General features: G+C 40.2%; 1 protein-coding gene across 2 annotated transcripts in view; it reads right to left on the reverse strand.

The window, feature by feature from the left end:
* Positions 1-13,536, reverse strand: part of aopep (aminopeptidase O (putative)) — a 198,632-nt gene that overhangs the window by 17,026 nt on the left and 168,070 nt on the right. For both annotated transcript variants that reach the window (XM_007899975.2, XM_007899978.2), the window contains one exon: positions 9,594-9,710. In XM_007899975.2, coding sequence (XP_007898166.2) covers positions 9,594-9,710 — 117 coding nt within the window. The remainder of the gene's footprint in view (positions 1-9,593; positions 9,711-13,536) is intronic.

Raw genomic sequence — 13,536 nt, forward strand, 5'->3', positions numbered from 1 at the left:
GGTACCTTCTCAAATGGCTCATGAAAGTAAAGACGTATAACATCTGGCAAATTATATCCTGAAGGAATTGCATTAAATTGGTTACACATGACCTGCCTTTCATAAACCCATGTTAACTTGGAATCAAAGACTTGACTACTGTTAAATGTGCTTGAATGGCCTCCATTATAATAAACTCCAAAACTTTTCCTAGAAGCGTTGTAGAATTAGCAGACATGAGAGTCCCAGGATCATTCCTTTCTCAGAGTTGTCAAAATTGGACAAGTCTGAGGTGTGAGATTTTCAATCATGAATAAACAGATTTGAGCTATTGCCTGACAAGTAGCACGCAAACATGGCTAAAAACAGAAAGCTGCAGCCCTCACACAGCTGAATGGGATGAGTTTGTGGTTTAACCTAATCTTGTGTCCTGTTGCTATTGATACGGAGGATCCATATCACTGATTATCTTCAGTTATCATTAAAGCTTTGAGTTTCTATTCCTGACAACCACGGGAAGTAGGAATTTTAGACGAATGGCAAACTTCACTTGTGAGAGGTAGTCTTACCCCGGGGAGGAGGGGGTCCTGGGTTGTTCTATACAATCAGCAGCTGCAAGGACCACACAAAAACGAAGCCAAATGCTGGTGGCTGACTTCATTGCCCCCTTGAGTGAAAGATTACTCAAAATCCTTGCATTTGATACAGAGCCTATAATGGCGAAATGTTTCAAAGCGCTCAACAGGTAATTGTAGTGACTGTATTTTGAGCAAGCAAGCTTGGAGTTCAGGTCTTACCAGCAAAGTGAAAATGTTCCTCTGAAAATAGAGACAATACCATATTCGTCCACAAATTACACATAGATACATCATTTTACAGTATATCCTGTTAAGTGTTTCAAGAGTCATTCTTGAGCTTAAAGTGCTTTGTCCTCCTGGTGTGAAAGATGTTATACAAGTGTAAACTGTATTATATTGAGTCCAGTGTCTTGGACATTCCAGCTGTTGATTACCTTCTGTACCTGGAGGTACCACAATTTAGTGCAGTTTCTCTTTCTGGAGAATAAGTAAAAGCAAGAGAACAATGCTAAAGTCAGATTCCTACCAAGTGGATCTGTTCAAATTAAGAAGAAAAAGTGCTGGAATCCAATAATCCTGAGAGATTCCATATTGAGCTTTGATTAGTCCTGAAATCTAGTACATTTAAATTTACTTCTAAAAACTTTCCAATGAGACTGACAAAAAAATCCACAATTTATTTTTAAAAAAAGGAAAGCAACGCATCTTACAAAAATGTAAACGAGAGACAAGCCACAATATTCCTTCCAACTAAAAGTGTTAGTTCAACAAAAGCAGGAAACAGCTGAAAAGGAAAAAGGTCACCACTTAAGGAAATGCTGGATGTTCAGTCAGGGCAAACCTTTTCCTTAACATGCAGATTTCAGCTTTGATTTATTTCAAATAGGAAATATAAAACATATATTGACATAACACAATGCTTCCAGCAAGATAATATAGTGCTGAAAATAAGTACAAACTACCCTGGAATCCCAGACATAATCAAACCCTTTATTACACTATATTCACTTACACCTTATATTCTGCTTTACCATGTTCACAGCATTTCACAGGATTTACTGTAGAGAGCAATGGCTCTATGTATTTTGCAGGCTAACTTGACAAGTCAATTTGTGCATGGCAACATCCCTCAAACAACCATGAAGTTGTATCATGGGGATAGTTAACGTCTAACTGAAAAGGCAGACGGGGCTCAATTTAATGTCTCACCTGAAGGACATCATCTTCCCCACTGCAGCGCATCCCCAGCACTGCATTAGAGTGTCAGCCTACAACAACAACTTACATTTATATAGCGCCATTGATATAGGACACCCTCTTGGAAAGGTTCACAATGATGGGGTCAGACACTGAGCAAGGGAGAAGAGGACTGGGGAAAGATGACCATAGGCACAGTAGAAGAGGTTTACTGTCAAGTGGGATTTAAAGACAGATAGATAAGGAACAAGATTAAGGGATGTTTAAAAGAGAGATAAACAGGTAACTGGTTTGAAGAGGGATAAAGGGGTGTGGCAAAAGGCTGGTGCATTGCAATTAAAATATCTGCCAAGATCTAATAAACTGACGGACTTGATGAGCTGAATGGCCTCCTCCTGTATCTTCCTATCTCGAATCAAGCAATTTCTCCGTAAGATTATTTTATTTAACATGAAGCTCATTACTAATGAACCCAAATGTTTTCGCTCAATATTAAAAGATCAAGTTCTTTTCTTTCTTACTCAACATTTCATAAAACATCCATTCAGTCATCCTAATGCCAAATGGCCAGTTTTTTAAAGTTTGTCAAAGAACTTGGTGATATGTTGTTAAGTGAAACTGTCCTTGAGGAGGTGGTGACCTTGTTAATGTAATACTTCAGACTACTTAGCAATATAACATCTTGTCACATCAGCAAAACATATTAACGCACTTCACTGTAAAGTGCAGAGACCGAGTATTTTGTAGGTGAACTCGACAGTCAATTTGCACACTACAATGACCCACAATCAGTCTGGAAATGAATGACCCATTTTTTTCTGAAGGGCCTGGACACTGGGAGTAACTCTGAAATGTTTAAGAGGGATGTAGATAAATATTTGGCAGTAGTGGTATCAAGGTATTTGGTGAAAGGGAATCAAATTGGAATTAAGTTGCAGATCAGTAATGAACAACAACAATTTGCACTTATATAGCACCCTGCATGCCGGACAGCGTCTCACAGCGCTTAACAAAGGCAGAGCCCAAGGCTGAGCCGGGGGAGGCGGAAGGTGACCGCTGGCGCAGTCAAAACAGGTCTGCAGGAGCGATTTGAAGATGGGGAAGGAAGGGGCGAAATGAAGGGGTTGAGGGAAGGAGTTCCAAAGTTTCGGGGTGTAGTGACTGAAGGCACGGCTAACGATGGTGGAGCGGAGGATTCGGGGGACGCGGAGGAGGCCAGACCGAGTAGAGCGGAGGCAGCGGGTACTGCTGTGGGGAGACAGGAGGTTAGAGAGTTAGGGGGGGGGTGTCAAGGAATGGAGGGATTTAAACACCTGAGTGAGGATCGTGACGTTGATCCACTCTGTGACAGGGAGCCAGTGGAGTTTGGCAAGGACTGGAGTAATTGGGGTGTGGAGTTTGGTGCGGGTGAGAATGTGTGCGGCGGAATTTCGAATGAGCTGGACGTTGTGAATAGTGGAGGAGGGGAGACCGGCGAGGAGGGCGTTAGAGTAGTCCAGCCGAGAGGTGACAAAGGCATAGGCAAGGGTTTCGGCAGCTTTTGGGGTGAGGTATTGTCGGAGATGGGAAATGTGGTGGAGGTGGTAGAAAGCGGTGCTGGTCAGAGACCAGATGTGGGTGAGGAAGGATAACTGGGGATCGAACCTGATGCCTAAGTTGCGCATGGGTTTGGAGAGTATTAAGGACAGGTCGGGTAGGTTGAGGAGGTCTGAACGTGGGACAGAAGACGTCGGCAGGAGTCAAAGAGTATGGCTTCATTCTTGGACGTTTAACTGCAGAAAATTTGAGCTCATCCAGCTCTTGATGTCTGACAGTCAAGCTGACAGAACATCAGGGGACTGGGGGTCGCAGCTGGAGGTGGAAAAGTAGAGTTGAGTGTCATCCGCATACATGTGGAAGTTAACCCTGTGTCTGCGGATGACATCACCGAGAGGGAGCATATAGATGAGGAAGGGAAGGGGGCCAAGGATGGATCCTTGGGGTTACCGGGTGGAAGCGAGAAGAAAAGCCATTTGCAGAAATGTAGCACTGGTGGTTTGTAAGGCAGGACTCGGAACCAAGAGAGTGCGGTCCCACTCAAGTGGATGATGGAGGACAAGTGGTGGAGGAGGATGGCGTGATCAATTGTGTCGAACGCGCGGAGAGGTCCAGAAGGACAAGATCTAATAAATGATCTAATAAAATGGTGGAACAGACTGAACCCTGAATGATCTGCTCGTGGACCCATCATCATATGTACTGTGAGCTCAATAGCACCATAAATTTACTGTTAAACTGCAAAGTAAATCGCTTTGAGATCGCATAAACGCAGCAGCCCTTATGGCATCGTAAAACATATAAGTACCACAAACCATTTGCACAAACCATTATTAGTTATTTACAACCACCCACCATTCTATGTATAATGCACAAATCACTAAGTAACCAAATGGATGGGAAGCCCCATTGTAGCAACAAGAAAACAACACTTGCTTTAACCAGTCATCTCGCTACCAGATGTACTGATTACAGCCATCACTTGTGACAAAACACAATGGTTTTGAAACATTTCTGTACCACTAAATCACAACAGCTTTAAGGGTTAACAGTAAAAAAAACGAACTGAGTTTCATTTTTGAGAAGGGATTCTTCAAGAGCACTTCATACTATCTCAGGAATTACAGAACATAAATGCTTCCACATTTTCTGAGCAATTCTGGACATGTGGTGAAACACCAGCAATGTTTTATTGATACGCATTTCGCTAACTTAAAGTCTTTATATTCAGCCATTATTCCAAATTTCAATCCTGCCCAGCACAACAGAAGACATTCACAAGTTACAATTACCACAATGAATCTTACAATTCACAATATTTGTGAATATCGTGTCAGCCTGGTTCATTTGGAAAACCTCTCGCCTCGGAGTCAGAAGGTTGTGGGCTCAAGCCCCACACCAGGACTTTGAACTCACAGAGCCCAAGCTGACAATCCAATGCATTACTGGGGGGAGCATTGAATTCTTGGAGATGCCATCGTTTGAATGATGCATTCAATCCCAATCCCATCTACCTCCTTAGGTGGACCTTAACAATCCCATGGCATTATATGAAAAGAGAAGGGAGTTTTTTCTGGTGTCCAGGCCAACAATCCACCAATAAAATTGGTCACTCACTTCATGATTGTTTGTGGGAGTTGTGTGCAAATTGGCTGCCAGGTTTGCCTAAAAATACAGTTACTACATTTTACAGTAAATCCTGTAAAGTGTTTTGAGATGTCCACCCAATGTGAAAAGCACTAAATCAAATTAAAGACTTATTATTAGAGCTAATAAGATTACAATGTTCCAAATGGGGCCTCACCAGTGATCTATTCAAATACGAATAACTTGCTAACTGGAAAGTTTCAATAAATGATCAATAATCTTAACCAAATCTTCTTCCTTCAACACCTGTGATATAGTCACAACTTCATTATGTGCATGCTTCTCATTGCAATACCTTAGTTATTTACTGTTTTGTCCCATCTCACTCGGCCCAAATTCGACTGACTAGAACAATGCTGCAGTCTGCCTGTTATACCTGATTAACCTCATTCCCTCCTGAAGATCAATAGAACCTGAGTAGAGAATATGTCAATCTGTGAAGAGTAACAATGCACAAGCCAGCAGACAAGTTGCACTTTATAGTAGATCTTTGCTTTAAAGAAACAAGCACTGATGTTGATATGATGACCAGAAAAACAAAAACAGTGTAGTAACCTTTACTTTGATATCTCCATCAAAATCCATCTCTACAATACAGGGCCCACACAATGAACTCTACTAAGATCAAACAATGCTCAAAATAAACTTCTGGCTCAAAAATTGTTTCCATTTTTATCAAACTTGAGTAAATCTGAACTTAAGAACTAGTTACAGCAAATCCTTAATTCTCAGCCACTTTAGGCATTTAATTTCCCTTGCAGCTTTAAAGTTGTTCAGATTTTTTATGACAAATATTTCAAGCAGAAAAATGTTAATGAAGCTGTCTCTACAGCCTTGCACAACCATATCTATGTGATCTCCTGTCACCCTACTTCCCCAACTCCTTCTTCCACTATACCAATCCGCTTGCTCTGTTCCTCCCCTGCAATGCCCTACCAATAGTGGACGAGTCTACAGCTCTCTTTCCCTGCCTTCTGGACTCCTTGTTACTCAATATAACTCTGCCTTTCCCCTTTCAAATCCTGCTTGAAGAGCTGCCTCTTTCTGTGCCAACACCTCCCCTCCCCCTTGAGTCCCCCAACAATCCCTCCAAACTCCCCCTGAGCTAGCTCCCAACTTGGGCTCCCATTCAGTCTTTGTGAAGCTCTTTGAGACATTCTCCCAATGTGAAAGGCACCAAATAATAATAATAATAATAATCCTTGCATTTGATTTAGTGCTTTATCAAGTCATTGAGACTTCTCAAAGCGCTTCACAGAATATATTATAAAATTGATTGACTGTATATTGTGGGTGAAACGCATGGAAAATAAGTGAAAGCTGGCGTTGCTTTCTAAGAACTCGAGTTGAAAATCCTTACTAAGTACCACATTATTCTTTATAAGATTAAGTGAAAATATGCTACTGATCTGTTAAGGCTTATAGTGCAAGAATCAAGAAGTTCTGCACCAAATACATAAAGTGAGAGAGTCATGTAAATCTCTTACTCCAGCACATATCCAGTTGCCTCCTTCGTAATAACCATCATTTTAAAAAAAAACTTTGCGATCATTTCACTAATGCTTAAGCAAAAGTGTTAGAGCTCTATGCAGCTGCCAACCCAGTTAATCGGTGAAGTGAAAAATAATTTGGTATAGTGTCTATCAAGTTTTCCTAAATGCCATTAACACATTTTAATGATATTGTACAGAAAAGAGCTAAGTGAAAAGAACGAGAAACAAGTGGCAGGAAACATATTTACTTAAACTACCTTTCACATTTTTATAATAGTAATAGTTGCAGTTTATATAGCTCTGAATGAATGACCAATTTCATGTGGAAATTGTTGGCCTGAACACCAGAAGAACTCTCTTCTCTTCTCGAATAGTGCCATGGGATCTTTAAAGTCCACCTGAACAGACAGACAGGACCTCAGTTTAACATCTCATTCAAAAGACAGCATTTCCAACAATGCAGGTTTATATTGGAATGTCAGCCTAGATTGTGAGATCAAACCCCCGACTTGGGGCTTAAACCCACAACCTTCTGATTCAGATGCAAGAGTGCTACAAACTGAGCCAGGATAATTTGCTGCATTAATTTTTTTTTAATATTAGTAATAATCCTTGATTTGATATAGCGCTTTTCACGTCTTCTAGACGTCTCAAAGCGCTTCACAGAATATACTGTAAAGTGAATTGACTGTATATTTGTGGGCAAAACACACAGCAATTGGCTGCCGCATTTTGCCTTATGTTCATATTTGCTAGTGCAGCAAATATGAACATAGAACACAAGACTAGAAAAGTTTATTGTGATCCTTGTGCCTGATACCAAAGCAAAAATAAATGTACACTACTCTGCATGACACACCTCTCAACAACAACAAGATTACATTTGTATAGCAATTGGTTTATTTGCCAAATAACAATCTGTACCACCTATTCACTATTTGCTTTGTAAAGTATTAAATGTGAACCCTCTGTACATTCCTTCTTCTGAACTGGATTCTGTGTACTCTTGTTCTAGTTATTCTGACCAAGTTAAATCCTTTATTCATCTTAATTATACCTTGAAGGATCTTGAAAGCCTAGAAATCAGAGAAGATTGCCTTCTGATATTGTGAGGAGAGGGAAACCGTGCAACCCACCCCAATTCTGTGCTAACATATCCTCATCTAGTTTCCCTTCTCTAGCCTAGGGCACTAGGGCTGCCCAACTACTATGACTGAGATTAGCTGACTTAGTGCTGCACTGAGCTGTGGCCTTTACTTACTAGGTCATTGAAAAACTACAAAATATTTTTCGTACTTTTTCCCACCCACCCCTCTATTCTTGGCTAACATTATTCATTTTGAAGCCGCAAGGAACTTTTTAAAACACAGAAACTGAGTCATCGTTGAGCTGCACAATGACCTTTAAAGGCTGTTTCTCAGCCTGTCGAAAGTCCAGAATGCAAAGATTGACACAGTTTTCTCTGGCCAGACTCTGAGGCCCCAAACACATCTAACAACAATGAAGTTCTGCTGTTGAATGATCAGGGGCACCTGAAGCCAACAGCATTAGGGTGGGCAAACTCAACTGTGTGCCGCACTGGAAGAATTTAGGCAGCGCCAATCTCTAACATATAATTATATACAACTTTGAATATTAAGATCAGTCACGCAAACCTACAGAACCATGTGTAAATATAGTTAATTTGTTTTAAACATTGTCCATGTGAAAATGCTACTGCATGGCATTTACAAAACTGTTTGTTTCTCCATTGAATGCACAATTAGCACAATATGTTCATAACATGGAACTCTGGAATGAAAAGCATTTTGGAATTTCCGAGGGCTTAGATAAATACTTTTGTTTCCAGTACTGTGCGGTCCACTTCACTGAAGATACAATCTCTTCTTGGCCCAGCACTGGTTACTGCGCAGTTTCACTTACAACACATTGCACTGTTTTCCAATTAAAATTGCTTTCCAGAGGTTATAATACTGTGTGAGAAATTAAAAAGCACAGTTTGGGCTGAAAAGGCTTGTGAGTGTTAAACTTGAGACAATTTAAAAAAGTAAAAAAGCATTAAAAATGCATTTTTATTTTATACTTACTGTTGCTATGGTCATACTCAGATGACTATTTAGAACTAAAATTATCAAATTGCGATCTAGTCAACCTACCAACACGCTATGTGGCTACTCAACTGACTCTGACAATTCTGTGAACCAAATAACCCTTCTGTTCCAAAAGAGGTACATTGGATTTTGTGAATCATTCACACCACGTAGCACAAAACTACCTGATCTAATTTTAGGTGTTCCAAATTCATCAATTTTACTGCTAAATAATTCCTACCCCTTTAATACTATGTAGAATTAGATCATATTTCTCCCCAAAACAAGATCATGGAGTCATGGATCGTGGAGTCCTGTAGCTCAGTAATTAGAGCACTAAGCCTCACAAGCAAGAAAGCTGGGTTCGATACCTGGCAGGGCAAACTTGGGCAAGTTTCCTTACTCCACAAGCCTAATAATAATCACTCAAGAAAAAAAAAATTGGTCACTTCAATCCACGACTGTTTGTGGGACACTGCTGTGAGCAATTAGCTGCCATGTTTCACCCACAAACATACAGTCAATTTACTTTACAGCATATTCTGTGAAGCGCTTTGAGTCGTCTAGAAGACGTGAAAAGCGCTATATCAAATGCAAGATTTATTATTATTATTAGACATCATATAATATGGTGACTGCGTCTGCCCACAAAATCAATCACTCCACTTTACAGTATATCCTGTGAAACGCTTTGAGTCGTCCTTCTGACTTGCAAGGCACTATATCATATATAAGGATTATTATTATTGCAGTTTCAAAACAATTGGATTCCTTTGAGCCCGAAAAGTAATGTTGAGCTACAAGAAACCAGCAAACTCAGAGCTATAGGAAAACAAGCAATGACTGAGCTATAGTCAACTAAACAATAACTGAGCTATAAGAAACTACCCCTTTGATTTTAAACACATGTGAGCTGATTATTTCAAAGGGAATATCGACTCTTTTGCACTAACTGAATTTACAGCTGGTGCATGAAGTGGTTCTGTGAGGTGCATTTTTTCACTCTCTCTCTGGTATCGTTTACAAAACATCAGCATTGACAAAACAGTTCAGCGGGCCAGTTAATGAATTACCTCCGCATCCTGCTCCCTGAGGCAATAGTGCTTCTGTAGCCGCTTCAGAGTTCGGAAAGACAATGACTCCACTTCCAACAGCAATTCCAAGAGTAAAACCAGCTGGTCCGGCAAAAGCTGAAAATAGAAAAGTACCATGAGAAAAACGTCATCACTAGCTGGGAGGAGGGGGCTAAGGTCTGTTTCTATGCAGTGCACACATAGTTCATTCCTACACTTGTCAAAGTCGCACTGTCTAGTCATTTTAAAGCCAACACTCTCCATAATTCAAAGACCTTTATTAGTTAATAAAAAGGCTGACTGCTGCCAGAGAAATGTGAAATCAGTCAAGTTCAAAACTATTTGTTGATGAACATTCACGTTTTATATATACTCAATTTGAAAGCAACACCTTATCCCCATAAATATCCAATACTTAAATTAAAAGAAAATATTACCTTGTAATTGCAAGCTTCCTTTCTCATAAAATATACACGGTAATTTTTCAAAGGCACTACAGTTGATTAAAATAATAGAGATCGAAAAGGCAATTACAAAACCCCGTGCTGCATCACTCAACTTTCCTCATTTCTAATTGAACTCGTATTTAGTTATACCATAATGTAAAGACAGGAGCAGGTGGCCTACATAGGACTAGCTTTGCACGCTACATTCAACATATGATGGCCAGGGACGGGCTAGATAAGGAGCGCCACTTTCTTTGTGTTCCCATATATGGGAGCGTAGCATCACGCGTGCTGGTGCTGTTGCCAGCTGTGTTATTTAGCATGACCGTACACTGATGTCCATTTAAGGCACTTCAAAGAGGAACGGTCACTCTAAAGTTAGCGACATTGTCCAGCATAGCAGCAGCGCTCCAGCAAATTCTATAACGACGTTCAAATCTTTGTTGTAAAGGATACTTTTTCACACCGACACTGGACATACTTTGGTTGCCTGCAGTTTCATAATGAAACAGGTTAGTGATGACCCCCCTACCCCAACCATCAAAATAACCTATTCTACGGACATTCTCTCATTAGTCCACATTTTACTGGATATTCTGTGTCCTATTAAAGGTTCCTTTTCCACACCGTTGGGAGAATGAGCGATTTTTTCTTAGACAGGTGTAAAATTAATGAGGTCCTGGTAGGTTGTTTGTGTTCTTGCCTTTTTGGGAAAAAAAACAGACTGCAGCCAAAGTCAACTGCTTGTGAATACTTGTGCTCATCATGCAATTAACTTCAGAAAAGCACTCATTCCTAGTTCCCATGGGCCTGTCAACACACTGTGGAGGCACAGAATTCTCACTGCACTCACACACTCAATTCCATCCAAATCGTCTGGAGGACCTGTTCCCCACCCACGTATACATCTTGAGATAATGACAGCATCAACGTACATTTATATATCGCCCTGGTTAGCGTCTCAGAGCACATGACAGGGGCGGGGGTTGGGGGTGACTATAGGCACGGTCAAAGAGGAAAGTCTTCAGGTGTGAACTGAAAATAGGGGAGGAGGGGGCAAGGAGGAGGGATTGAGGGAGCGAGTTCCAAATTTTCGACTAAGGTTTAGGTGAAAATGTAATGATATTTCCGAAAAACAGAAGTGTTCAGTTCAACAGAGGGAGGCTGTGGTGTTGTTACCATTCCTGGTTACTACGAGGACCAAAAGATGAACAAAAATCTGCAAACAAATGCAACATTTTTTGAGTATATGAAGTATGGGGTTCAAGTTCCACATCAGGACTTTGAACTCACAGTGTCGACAGACTGTCCAATAAAGGGCTCGGAGAGCACTGCGTTGTCAGAAGTGCTCTCTTTTGGATAATATGTTAAACCAAGGCACATCTGGCTATTCAGGTGGGCACTACAGATACTACTTGAGAAAAGAAGGGCGTTTCTCCAAGTGTTCTGGCCAACAATCCTCGGATAAAAATTGGTAATTAATTTCATGGGTGTTTGTGAGACACTACAATTTACAGTACCAATTCTGTGAAGCACATTGAGACGTCTCAATGACATAGGGCAACGTAAATGCATACACAAATTGTAATGGCGCCACTAACTTCACTCAACAACCACTTCCTACACTGCACGTAGAAGAAAGACAAAGCATACAAAAGGCAAGTTTCCATTCACCCACTCAAGTTAATGAAAAACATTTAAACAGTAGATTGCAATAATAGATAGCTAAATTAAGGAAAGTGATACGACTATCATGCAGGATAAATGAATTCCAAAGCCTTGACTCATACAACACAGCAAAAAACAGGCTCAACATTTAAAATTGTTATCATTTACTTGTTGGTCTGTCGCTTCCAAAAACATTTCGACAAATTCAGTATGTGGAATTAAATTAGATTTAAGAATGATGAATTCTGAATGTTAATAAATTTACGTTAAATAATTTAACATTAATGTTAATTAATTTACGTTAATACAGTAAATCTCAATCCAGATGCAAGTTCTACCCAACTGTCATAAGAATTTTCCAATGCAATTATAGGAATTCTCATTTAGCAGCAACCATTTTGCACGAAACAATGATCTATTAACAAAACTTCCACCCTCATCTCAAATTTATTTTTATGGGGGGTTAATAGTTTGACAAAAAGGATAGAGGGATTAAGGGATATGGGGATAGGGCGGGTAAACAGAATTAGGTTAGAAAATCAGCCATGATCTTATTAAATTGCAGGACAGGCTCAAGGGGCCAAATGGCTTACTCCTGCTCCTAAATCTTATAGTGTTATGGTCTAATAGACTCACTTTAATCTACAGAATGGAATCGACATAAAAACTGGGATCTCCTCTGTTGAATGTAAAACTTTTACTGAATTTTACAATAGGTGGCAGGCCGTTGGCATGTTTTATACATTTCTTAACTTAAAAGCATTTAATTTGTTTAATTCTTAACTTCTTTCTCTCAATTTATTTGCTCTCTTCCCTTTTGGGTCGTTTGTGCAACTCACAATTCCATTGCTATCGTGGTGGGCAGGCAGCAACATGCAACCAGGCATTTGCTGATGCTGCTCTCTGAACAGCTAAGAAAGGCACAAGAGCAGCGATATCATAGAATGTTGTTCCTCACTCCCTTTCTGTGGCAAGCACCTTGCCCCTGCTTGCTGTCTTCCTCCAACTGCAGACAGGATCAGGAATGCACAGTGCAGGAAAATCACAAGCAAAAACCAGCATTCCAACACCCTGTGCTTCACCACATCACCACTCAAATTCAGTGGGTTACAAAGAATCTCTCACATCAGGTAACCACATTAGAAAATGAATTTCCACATTGTTGGTCCAGGCTTTCTTATAATCCCTTCACGTGCAATTAAAATATTCTATCATGGATAGAGGGAAGCTGGAAACTTTGGGGTCACTGAACCTTTAAGAACTTCTGAACTGAGATTTGCGCTTCCTTATGTGAAAAGAAACCTTCATCTTTGAACTGTAAAATTTCAAAGGCTCAAATCATTACAATGGAAGACTCAATCAGAATCCAGCAGGCAGACCAGCAACTTCAGCAGAATATTTTTTGAAATAGATATTTTTTTAAAAAAATACTATTCCAAGCAGCTTCAGGTGAAAGAAATGTGGGTGAGCTCACATTGAAAGGATAAAGATCATCATGCTTCCGATAAGTGGAGTCCTGTAGCTCAGTGGTTAGAGCACTCGCTTTGCAAGTGAACCTGAGTTCAATTCCAGGCAGGTCAGGGTGAAACCTTGGGCAAGTTTCCTTACTCCACACGCCTGATAATAATCCCTCCAAAAACAATAATAAATTGGTAATTTTCAATCTACGACTGTTTGTGGGACACTGCTGTGCGCAATTGGCTGCCGCGTTCGCCCACAAATATACAGTCAATTCACTTTACAGTATATTCTGTGAAGCGCTTTGGGACGTCCTCCCGACGTGAAAAGCGCTATATCAAATGCAAGGATTATTATTATTATAAGTACTC

The sequence above is a fragment of the Callorhinchus milii genome, unplaced genomic scaffold (genome assembly GCF_018977255.1).
Source record: "Callorhinchus milii isolate IMCB2004 unplaced genomic scaffold, IMCB_Cmil_1.0 Scaffold1, whole genome shotgun sequence".
In the NCBI taxonomy this organism is placed as follows: Eukaryota; Metazoa; Chordata; class Chondrichthyes; order Chimaeriformes; family Callorhinchidae; genus Callorhinchus; species Callorhinchus milii.